This window comes from Python bivittatus, unplaced genomic scaffold (genome assembly GCF_059951505.1).
Source record: "Python bivittatus isolate LINGU-HERP-01145 unplaced genomic scaffold, Pbiv_v1 ctg000850_np1212, whole genome shotgun sequence".
Taxonomy (NCBI): Eukaryota; Metazoa; Chordata; class Lepidosauria; order Squamata; family Pythonidae; genus Python; species Python bivittatus.
Genome location: NW_028277112.1, coordinates 49,940,758 through 49,953,001, shown reverse-complemented (window position 1 = coordinate 49,953,001; position 12,244 = coordinate 49,940,758). Strand labels below are relative to the sequence as shown.

General features: G+C 36.9%; 1 protein-coding gene across 1 annotated transcript in view; it reads right to left on the bottom strand.

Moving 5' to 3' along the window:
* ADAMTSL1 (ADAMTS like 1) overlaps nucleotides 1–12,244 on the bottom strand; it is a 259,610-nt gene that overhangs the window by 51,242 nt on the left and 196,124 nt on the right. Inside the window, exons 16-17 of the mRNA XM_088130277.1 lie at nucleotides 3,511–3,721; nucleotides 2,313–2,492 (exon numbers count right to left, since the gene is read on the bottom strand). Coding sequence (XP_087986403.1) covers nucleotides 2,313–2,492; nucleotides 3,511–3,721 — 391 coding nt within the window. The remainder of the gene's footprint in view (nucleotides 1–2,312; nucleotides 2,493–3,510; nucleotides 3,722–12,244) is intronic.

The following is a 12,244-nucleotide window of genomic DNA, read 5'->3' as shown; positions in this document are numbered from 1 at the left end:
ATGCTGACAGTACTCAATTGTACATCTCCACCCTGGGCCATCTTGAGGCTACCAAGCTTCTATCCCAGTGTCTGGAGGATGTGGGGGCTTAGACGGGGAATAACAGGCTTTAGCTCAGCCTTAGCAAGACTGAGTACCTATGGGTTTGGTGCCCATCTGATCCTGAAACTGGATATTTTCCATGTTGATATTGGAGAGGACTGCACTCCTCTATTCAGAAACAATGCAAATTTAGGGAGTTCTCCTGGACTCAGAGGTCCTGCTCAAAGAGGTGGCAGTGGTAGCTAGGAGGACCTTTGCAGAACTCTACCTTGTGCGTCAATTGTACCAGCTGATGGATCAAAAAACCCTTATAGCTGTTAGTCACCTCCCAGGTGAACTATTGTAATGCATTCTACATAGGGCTGCCCTTAAGTAACGCAGCAGTGCAAGTAGTTATGGGTGAACAATGATATGTCCATATAACACAACCACTTTGTAAATTGCACTGACTCCCAGAAGACTTCCAGGTACAATTCAAAGTGCTGGCTATGACCTATAAAGCCCAACATGGTACAGGACTGGATTATTTGACAGACCACCTGTCTCTGATTATTTCTGCGTATCGCGCATGCTATAACAGGATGGGCACGCTCCAAGTCCCATCCCTGAGGTAATGTCATCTGATGGGACTTAGGAGGTATGTCTTCTCAGTTGCAGCCCCTGCCCTTTGGAAAGACTTCTCCCCACCCCCAAAAATCAGTTGGCCCCAACTCTGCTAGTCTTTAGGAAAGCTTAAAAATTTGTTTTTTCCTTAGGCATTAGGCCAGGATGATAGATGAGCCTGTCTTTGGGAGGTGGACTGTGTGTTGATGGGCCCTGATTGTATGCTTTGTTTTTGTTGATTTTATTGGTTTTAATTGTAATTTTGGGTTTTCATTTGGTTTTATTGAGTTGTGATCACACAAGTTGGGTGGCCATATACATCTAAATAATTAAAATAAATATTTAGAGGAGGAGGATTATAAACATAGGAATTGGAATGTAAAGAAATAAAATATTCCCAGGTGTGGAAGAAAACAGTTTGTTATGGCATAGATTCCAATGTACACCTTGAATGATTAAAAGCAAAATAAAGAACACTGCCTGAGGAATAGACAAATGCCTACTTTATCTCAGAAAGGGTACATGTTCTAGCAGCAGATTTACTTAGATAATCTATTTATCTGGCTGGGCTGTCAGGCTAGATCATTACCCATTAGTTAAGCTTCTTGCATTGTGCACACCCATCCTGGCATGAATATAATGTTTTTCAACAACCAAATTAATTGCTTGCTTCTTGGATGAAGGAGGAGTGGAAAGGAATGAACAGGAGAAAGGAGAAAAAACCCTACTTAATTAAGGATCACAGGTCAACAGAATACTATTCACATAAGAAAGGCTTATGAATTAGACAGCAATAATATACTAGACTAATAGAGAATGTAAATATTCTTCTGAAGTATGTTTTTAATTTTGCTCTATAGTTCAGGCACAATAAAATGCAGTATTCAGTCAGATTAGCAGATACCTTCTCCAGCTTAATACTCTTACATTGATGATGGATTTCAAATGATGCTCCAGCAAATGTTCCTTGGAAGTTTATCAGGGGCTTCCATAATTGAAAGAAACAGAAATTTCACTAACTCACCAATTCACTGCAATTTAATATACCAGAAAGTGTTGAATCTACTCTAGACTGTGCTCTCCCTTAGCACAATACAACAGTGAGGTCTACTAAGTTTAGGTTAGCATGAAAACCCTACTGTTGTAACCTGTGCAACTTTTTTTTACTTTTGTTATTGTTAGTCCTCTCTAGTTTTACAATACAGAACTGATTTCAAAGTAACAAAATACCTCATGACTTAATCTTTGATTGTACATCCTATGGTTACAGTGGATTCAGAGAAGTTGTCTGAATTTGCTATTTAGCAACTGCAGTTCAAACTCTGGAAGCCTCTCAGAGAGATACCTAATAGCTGTTTCCCTATGTGGCATATTCTACAGATTCATCAAACTATAGCCTTACTAGTAATAATATTACCAGGGATAACTGGCTCAGCCCAAAAGAGCCTAAATCTAATAATGACAAAAAATTCATTCCCAATTATAAATACACATCTCTCTTTATATTTGGTATAAATCTAATGTACAAATTACAAGACTTTAGTGAGAAATGCTACCTTAACAAAAGTAATAGTATCAATAAATAAAATTCAAGTTGAGCAAAGAGAAAGAAACAAGAGCTCCTGGGTACAGAAAATCCAAATTCTATTTGTACTGCTACTTCATACCTGTGTCCAATCTGAGAGAAGCCATTCTGGAGGACAGTCCATATTTCTGCAGGCTTGCTGGGAAGCTGGCCGCGAAGTGGAACAAAAGGTTTCTGGAAGTTCTAGAAAACTTCCGTCAGCCATGCGCTGCTTGCAGAGCACTTCCCGTCTCTCAATGCCACCTCCGCATGTCCGTGAACACTGGAGAAGAATTGCAGCAGAGGCCTATGAGCCTGAGAACATTAGCAGCAATGGGTTGCCCCAAATTGGTTGGTATCTCACAGAAGTTAATGGGAGCCTTCAAAGTGCATGTGGGATAGCAGGCCTATGATAGAAACACTAATGAAAACAGTTAAGGGATTGAAATAAAGAGGGACTTTTAAATAATGTTCTGGGGCTGGCTTTTAATACGTATTCTGAAAAGAAAGATGAGTTTTATAAAGCCCCTTCCCTTCAGCAATAAAACAAAGGTTAAAAAGATGTAATAATACAAACACTTTGGGGCCACTTTCTGTTAAAGAGATGCTATACCCACTTTCTTTTGGAAAGAAGGCAAAGGAAAGGAGGTAAGAGAATGGCAGAAAACAAGCTTGACTTTCTAATTAAAAAGCTGTTTCCAATTAAAACAAAAGACTTGAATTTATACAGATATTTTGTTGAACACCCAAAACATTAGACCTGTGGATAGTTACCAGGAGCCAATGGTATCTGTAGTGTGTGTGTGTGTGTGTGTGTGTGTGTGTGTGTGTGACAAAAGTAGCATTGCAGAGTCCATCCTTTTTCTATGTTTGTCATGACAGCATGCATCCCCCAAAGGGGTGGAGCTTGTACGGTAGTGCAATGCTGCTTTCCTCATTCTGCTGAAAGCAGCAAGATCTTGTGGACTCCACTGTCAAAAACTCTCCTGCCAGAACATTAAAATTTTAGAACTCTTACATCATCTTTCTTTGTAAGAATTCAAAGGCCTTAAAGAACAATACCACTAACATTTCTAGGTAAAATAATCAGTAGATAAAAGTAGATGTAAGAAAGGAATTTGCTGGATGAGGCTTTTCCTAAATCAGCAAAGAAAACCAAATAGGGTTCACCTGAGGGCAGTGGGAAACAAATCAAAGCATAAATGTGATAAAAATGGAATTTATGATTCTAAGATTCTCCCTCTTCCAGCCATTACTTGCAAGTGCAGGTAGGTTTTTTTTCCTTGGGAACTGGAATTTACCTGTTGCCATTCTTGAAGGTACCAAGTTGGAGGACAGTCAAAACGGTTGCAGGCTTGTACCACGGTGGGCTTGGGTTTGTGACATAGTTTATCCTCCAAAGTCACTGTCTCATTAGTCTCTCTTGAGAGGAGGTGAGAGCAGAAGACTTCACGGATTTGCAATCCTACACCGCAGGTGAGACTGCAAGAACTCCACTTTCCCACCTCCCACCTGAAGGGAAAGCCAAGAAAAAGGATCTGAAGTGAAACAAAACATGTTCCATAATTATACAAAAATATCTGGTTTTGCACTGTGTCAAAAGAAAAAAAAAACCCAAACCAAAAACACTAGGCTGGATCCAGAATAGTGATACTTTTGAACCCTGGTATTGGAAAAGACTCTTAAGAATACCATGCATAGACAAGAAAGCAAATGTGGATCATCAAATAAATCAACCCAGAGTTCTCACTTAAGGCACAAATGACCAGGCTCAAACTACCATAGTTTGGATAAACTATGCAAAGACCTAGCTTCTGTATGGAGAAGTACAAAATGCTGGGAAAAATGGAAGGAATGGATGGACTTGATTTATAAATGAATGCACCACTACGAGACCTAAAAGGCCATGCTGAGGACAGATCATCCTGGAGAAAGTCTGTCCATGTGGTCAACACTGAACTGATGAGACAAAATAACAACGACGACTACAATAATATCCCAATACAAATGTGGTATATGTGCCCAATCCAGATTGGCTCAGGCATTGATATCTAGAACTCTTTTTTAACCTATTGGCTACCAACTATATCATTAATGTTAGCAGAAAATCTTGGGAGTTATAATTCAAACACAAATTATTATAGAAGATATAGCTATTTTATTAGAAAGAATACATAGCATTTTCCATCTGAATGCTTTACATCTTTATAGTACTTCTAGATCAAATTTAAGATTCATTTTGACTAAATTCAGTTTGCACAGTGTTAAAGGCCACAAATGATAATGTTTTATTCAAGTAGGGGAGGGAAATCAATATACAATATGTGTCCTATAAAAGAAAGTCATTTTTTCTTTTATAATGATTTTGTTCATAATTACAAGTGTCTTGTTCCAGACCTGCAAAGAAAAGTATGTTAATGGTGAGACCTTAAGTAAAGAGACAAGACATATGTTGGAAGATCCAAAAGTGGTGGTTTATGAAGCTTCTCTGACTCTCCCCAAGTCATTTCTTTGTGATTGCTCTCTTAAGGTTATGAAATGTAATGATTGTGGCTTAAGTTAAATGAGTTTGCTGCTCCATTTCTCTGAGGCCACAGTGGTAATGTTAAGCTAATTCAAAGCACATTATCTTGGTGAATGAACTTTAAACATTTCCATAAAGTTGGCAGTCAGAATGCATAGTGACATATCTGTGATTGGCTTGTCTTGGATAAAGATGGTTAGCATGCTTGGGAGTTTACAAAAAAGGCAACAACCCTTTCTTTCTTCTTTAGAAGCTTATTTTGAGACAATGCTTAATCTATCACCTCCCAGATTTTATTCTTCTAGTACCAAAGGATTTCTAGTTATTTCCAGCAATTCATTATTCCAATGCCCAGGGTTCAGGTAGGCAGTCTAACATGCCACTGGAAAGAACATATCCTACAGCTGGATTCTTTTCTTTTCTAGTTATTTAATGTATTTATCAAATTTCAAGGTGCCTAATCATATATACCCTTCCATATTCAAAATGTAGGGTTTTAAAAAAATTAAGCTGAATGAGAATGAGCAAAGTGAGAAAGAGAACAGATCTTTGGATATACAGTATGCTTATACCTGATTTAATGAGTTAATAAACATTGTTCCTTTATTGTCATTAGCTCTGTTGGCCAGTCCATGCTTACTTGTTGGCTAATAACTCAATACCTTGAAGTCTAAGAACGTATTGTTTCTTCCTCCAAAATAAAATACATTTGTAGTGGTCCCCCATGCTCCTGTACTCACCGTAGTTGAATGTCATTTGGGTTGTTGAAGAACTACATTCCCTATCTGTCACATAACTGTTGGAATGTAATGTCATCTTTTAAGCACAAGCAGCTATCTAAACAGATTTCAGCTGCTGCAACAGGAAGTTTTGCTCAAATTCCTGAGCCAAGACAGAGATGCACGACTTATTCTTGCCTGATGGCTGTATTTGGTTTTAAACGGGATGCAGTAGGCGACACTCCAAATAACAGGACAGAAGCTAACTATGATTTGTTTTTCATTTACATTTAATTCAAATTAAATATAGTTATGACTTCTCCATCAAGCATTTAATAATTTTCCTCTTTTGCCACATTGACAATGACAATTACATCAGGTGGAGAACTTTGTTTTTGCCAGCAGACCCAAGCTTTCCACCATGTTTATTCTATGACATTTTTAGAACAAATCAGTTCATTCTCACTGGCCTGTGTCAGAACATTCTGCATAGGCATTGCTATCAATAACCAGCGACAAAAGCTGGGATAATATATGCAATGAGAATCAAGCAACAATTACATCCTCAACAGGCCAGCGTCACTGACTCTGAGCCTCCTGCGTGAGCATGGACCTAATCACTGCATTCTGAGAGGGCAGAGAATAGAATTCAAAGAGATTGGATACATGAGACAAAGCCAGGAAAGCAGACAGACTGTTCCTATTCTTGCTGAGTCCACCTGGATTGATTGCCTTTTAAGTGATTTGGAACACACAAAGAGCCATTGTGGTGCAGGGGCTGCAGTAGGAATGGGGAGACCCAGGTCCCAGACTACCCTCAGCCATGGAAGCTCACTCGGAGACCTTGGGCCAGTCACTTCTCTCAGCCCAACTTACCTCACAGCATTGATGATGCAGGAAAAAATAGAAGGAGGCAGAACTACATATACTGCCTTGAGCTCCCACAGAAGGTGGGATATAAATCAAATGAATAAATCAAATTGTTTTAAACAACCTGGTTAAAAATACATTTCCTTCTGAGATTTCAGGTTAAAAATGGAGGATTTGTACATACCAAAAAATGAAGGTAAACTGTTTTGTGTAAAATGCTTCAGCATGAAGTCAATATGCACCACAGATTTTCATAATTATAACATGGGATGATGATATAAGTGATGTGTGGCAGGAGAGAAGTTATGAAGTATGAAGAATTGTAATTTCCATAAGAATCACTAGAAGAAAAATAACCTGTTCTGAAAAATCCAGGTGTCACATTCTGCAAAAAGCTGGTAAAATTGTCTATAATTAGTAATTTACCTGAAAAATTGCCTCTTTTTGTTTGCTTTGGGCAAATATCTACAGAGATGCCACATTTTTTAAAAGAGGTTTAGTCCTTGAAGCCCAATCCAGCAGAACACAGCCTTTATTATTTATTTATTTATTTATTAATCAAATTTTTAATGTAAGAATTATTTCATTAAATACATTTTTGCTTTTACATTTAACTGAATATGACCTTAGGATGTAATGTATGTTTGGGAGAAGGGGAAGAGGGGTTGCATCAGAAACTGGTATCTCACAAAATAAGGCCAAGAACAGAAGAAACTTCTGACTGATTTATCCAGCTCAGGACGGTTTTTATTGATTAGGATTTCTAGGATTTTAGACAGGGAACTCCCCCAATCCTTTCAATAGGGATCAAGAATTAAAACTGGGACCATGCTACAAATGGACCCTAATGCTAAATGATAGTTTTTTCCAGCCAGATGGGTATTTACAACTTATTAGTTTACTTTCTTGGTTGTTATTCCAAAAAGTTGGCTGAAGTACAATGTAGTGTCCGCACATCATAGGAGCACAGAAAACACGAGGTCCTGGCTAGCTGACTCGCCCTGCGTATAACTTCAGTGCCTTCCTGTTTATGCCTTTTTGGCTTTCCACAACTAATTCTGAGGGGGAAGCACATCGCTTCACAGAAAAGGAGAAAGAAACACATCTCATGAATTCTGGAAGACCTTTTTTTGCCCAAAACGTCATGAGTATTTTGGATACTGCAGCTGTGTTTGAAAGAGTCAATTTAAGTATACTGAAGGTCTTGGATGATTTATTTGATAGAACTCCTTCTCTGTCAAATTTTTAGGGAAGGTGGTTGAGAAGGTGGTGGCGTTGCAGCTTCAGAGGATCCTGAATGAAATGGATTATCTGGACCCTTTCCAGTCGGGTTTCAGGCCCGGATTTGGGACTGAAACAGCACTGGTCTCACTCTTGGATGATCTCTGGCGGGAGCGGGATGAGGGTAGTGCATCCATCCTTGCTCTTCTTGACCTCTCAGTGGCTTTCGATACCATTGACCATGGTATCCTTTTGGGTCGGCTTGGGGAGTTGGGGGTGGGTGGCACAGTTTGTGCTGGTTTACCTCCTTCCTCCAAGGCCGGTCCCAATTGGTGTTGATATGGAGCGAGAAGTCCAGCTCACGGCCCCTCCTTTGCGGGGTGCTACAGGGTTCAGTACTTTCCCTGCTCCTTTTTAACATTTACATGAAACCACTGGGTGAGATCATCCGCCACCATGGGATGAGGTATCATCAATATGCAGATGATACCCAGTTATACATCTCCATCCCAGGTGATCTGAGTGATCAGGTTCTTATTATAAATGTTTTGAGGATGAACTTTTACAACCTTTACAAAACACAATGAACTCTATCCTACAGGGAGGAAAGATGCCAGAGAGGTGGAAAGAGGCTAATATAGCATTAATACCCAAAAAAGGACAAGATTTGACTTTAACAAGGAACTATAGGCTGATATCATTATTGAATAATGACTAAAAGTTGTTCACAACAATTCTAGCTGATAGACTGAAAATAATTTTGCAAGAATTTATTCAGGAGGATCAATGTGGGTTCTTACCTAAAAGACAGTTAAAGGAAATGTTAGAAATGTGTTGGACATTTTGGAATATTTAGAGCACCATAGTGAAAAGCAAGCAGTATTGATCTTCTTAGATGCAGAGGAGTTCTTTGACAATTTGAACTGGGCTTTCTTGTTCAAGGTTTTGGAAAATATGAATTTTGGATAGAACTGTATAAAATGGGTAAGATCAGTTTACACTTCATAGAAAGCACAAATAATTGTTAATGGAGATCTAACAAAACCTTGTGAGATACAAAAAGGAACAGGACAGGGATGCCCACTGTCTCCTCTCTTGTTTATTTTGAGTCTTGAAATACTGAATAGAGATATAAGATAAGATGTGAGGATTGGGGGAGTAAAGATTAAAAAAGAAACTCATAAGGGTTTTTGCAGATGACTTGGTGTTGGTTCTGGAAGATCCTCTAAAGGGAATTGAAATATTAATGGGCAAATTAAAAGAATTTGGTGCAGTAGCAGGTTTCAAGATTAATAAACAGAAGTCAAAGATGTTAACAAAAATGTGAAAATAGAAGATCAAACAGAACTGATGAATAAAATGGGTTTTAAGATTGAGAAAAAGATAAAATATTTCAGTATCACTATGACAAATATGAATTGTATGTTATTTCAAAATAACTATGTTAAGACATGGAATGAAGTTAAAAAAGATATATTAAAAAAGAAATTACAACTGTCATTGCTGGGGAGAATTTCTGTGATAAAATGAATGACTTGCCTAGAATGATGTTTTTGTTTCAGACAAAATATACATCAGGACAAATACTTGTTTTGACAACTGATGTACCATTTAAACAGTGGCAGAAGGATATATCTAAAGTTGTGTGGGAGGGGAAAAAAACACGAGTTAAACCTAAGGTGTTACAAGATGCAAAGGAAAGAGGAGGATTTGATCTACCTGACTTGAAATTGTATTTTGCAGCTTGCTGTTTAATTTGGATGAAAGAGTGGGTGCTGCTGAGAAATAGAAGGCTTTTGGAGTTAGAAGAACACGACCTGAGATTTGGGTGGCATGAGTATTTGTTGTATGATAAAGTCAAGCTTAATGTGGATTTTAAAAATCATTATGTTAGACATGCCATATTGAGAATATGGAATAGATACAAACCCAGCTTGTGCCCAAAAACACCTTTGTGGCTTTCAGCACAAGAAGCATTTTATAGACGAGAAGTAATAGGCAAACACAAATGGCTAAACTACTGCAAGATACTAGAATTATGTCAAGGGGAATGTAAAATAAAATCAAGGGAAGAACTGGTGGTAGAGGGATATAGTTATTAATGGTTCTCTTATTTATAATTATTAGAAAGATTTAAAGTAGACAAAAGAATTTATGGTTTTGAACATTGTAAGACTGAGTTTTAAGTAGAATTGTGTACAAATGATGAACATCTAATTGCTAAAATGTATGAACTTTTATTGAAATTTGAAACAGAAGAAAAACAAGTGAAAGGGTGTATAATAACATGGGCTAAAATTTTTGGTTATAATATAAAGATGGAACAATGGAAAAATATGTGCCTTGAAAGGATTGAAAATTATACTATCTTATAATCTTAAAGATAATTTTTATAAAATGATGTACCATTGGTATATGTCACCAGAGAAATTGTCTAGAATGTATTGAGGCACTTCATATTTATGTTGGAAATGTGAATAACAAGAAGGGACCTTTTATCACGTTTGGTGAATGTGTAAAAAAGCGAGAAAATTCTGGATTCAAATACATACACTGATTCATAGGATTTTAAAGATTAATATACAATTGAGACCAGAAGTTTTTCTTTTGGGATTGATGGACAAACAGTTGAAAAAAAGTTATGGAACTTTGTTTTTGTACATGATATCTGCAGCGAGATTATTATATGCACAAAGATTCAACATCACTCACAATGGAGGAATGGTTGGTGAAGGTGATGGAATTTGCTGAGATGGCTAAATTTACTTCTTTGATCAGAAAAAGACAATATCTACGTTCACTGCTGACTGGAAACTCCATATAGATTTTTTGCGTGAAACAGAAAAAAATGAACTTATGATTTATGGTTTTGATGATGAGACAGAATAGATTATAGGAAGAAGAGAGTTATGTTGTAACCATAGAGTAAGAAGCAAATTTATAATTGTGCTTATAATTTATAAGAGTCGTTTTATGAGATGGGCGGTGGCAAATTTGATGAATAAATAAATTAATAAAAATAAAACTGCTGTAAAGAAGATCAGAAGCTACTTCTTTGTATATTTTTTCTTTCTTTCCTATTTTTCTTTTACTCTTTTCCCTTTCTTGCACTTTTGGCTTTCTCTTTGATTTCTTTCTTTTTCTTTTCTTTTTCTTACTGTATATTAGTTTGTATTAGTTTTTATCTTCCTTTTTAAAAAATATTTAATAAAAATTATATATATATATAAATAAATAAATAAATAAATAAATGGATTCCAATGGCACTTAAAAACTTTGTCTGTTCAGACAACCATAGATGATATGCTCACTGCAGCTGGTCTAATTCAAGACAACTTCTTATAGTCCAAGATAATCAAAAAGGAAAAAAAAAAAAAAAGACAACCTCTCAATATAACAAATTAAATAACTGATCATCAATAATTCATAAAAATATTATGCGGATCAACTGATAACATACTTTTATTCCTTTCATGTGTCAATACAAAAAGCTATATAAATGTTAATGTCTTATAACTCAAAATATCTTGGATTGTAAATACTTTACTTCCTCTGAACTCAGTGCTGATCTGACATGTTTGGGAAGTACAGTTTTGTAAATCCGATTTTTCAGCCTATAACTTATAACAGTTCAGATACTAATACAATAATACTGGATGATATTTATTTTTCTCAAAAGCGGCTGCCTCCAATATTTCCATGAAAAGATGAATGAATGGGTATGCTGATTCATTAAGTTGCACACAGATCAAAAGTTTTAAAAGAAAATTATGCGATGAACAGCAGCAGATTGATTACTAACAATTGGGATTTTATAGCTCCTTGTGAATTCAAAAGGCACAAAGCCAGGTTATAAATAACCGAACAGAGGACAAAGGGGAAGAAGGAGCAGGAGGCAGGCAGGCAAACCAGCCAGGTTAGCCTATAGGATATTTATACCCAGAAGTATGTAAGATCCTGATTGGCTGATGGGAAAATGAACTTTCAGAGATTTTGGAAACTGCACAGCCACAAACATACACAGAATAATAATGTATACGAGGCTTCAAGGAAATCATTTTGGCAAGGAACAAAATGTGCTGTTGTCAGCAGCTCTTAGTTTGCTGCGCTTGAGACAAAAAAACAGCAATTTATTCTTTCCAGACAGACTGAAGGGCTATGAAGAATAAGGAAAGACCCTTCCAGAGGAGAATTTTAGACAAGGGAATGCTCAGCAGTTTGGAAAAACAATGATACAGATGTGGGGTTTTTTTGGTAAATGCCTTTTTTTGGTAAGGGGGCTGCCATCCGTGGCACTCAAGTTTCAAAAAGGAACCCTGGTTTTCACAAATGAGTATGATAATTAGCTGATTCCTGTTCCAGCTTTCTGTGATTAATAAATATCAAATCTTATAAAACATAAAAAGTACCAAAAAGGGACTGTCCTCTCTTCTATGATGGAAGTACTTATCCTGAACATTTCTCTTGATAGAATGTAAGAAACTCTCTGAAGTAGATGTTTTAAAAACAGTGCTACTTTTCATTATGGGATACCACAATCCATGGGCTTTATTACTCAGTTACCTTCCATTAAATTTAGAAATCTACACAGTCAGAAAATGCTCAGATGTGGGGATATCGGTGGCACTGTTAGTTAATTTGACTGAAATGAAGCACACAGTCTGAGTTCGCAAACATTACACAAAGCAGTAACATGGTTTG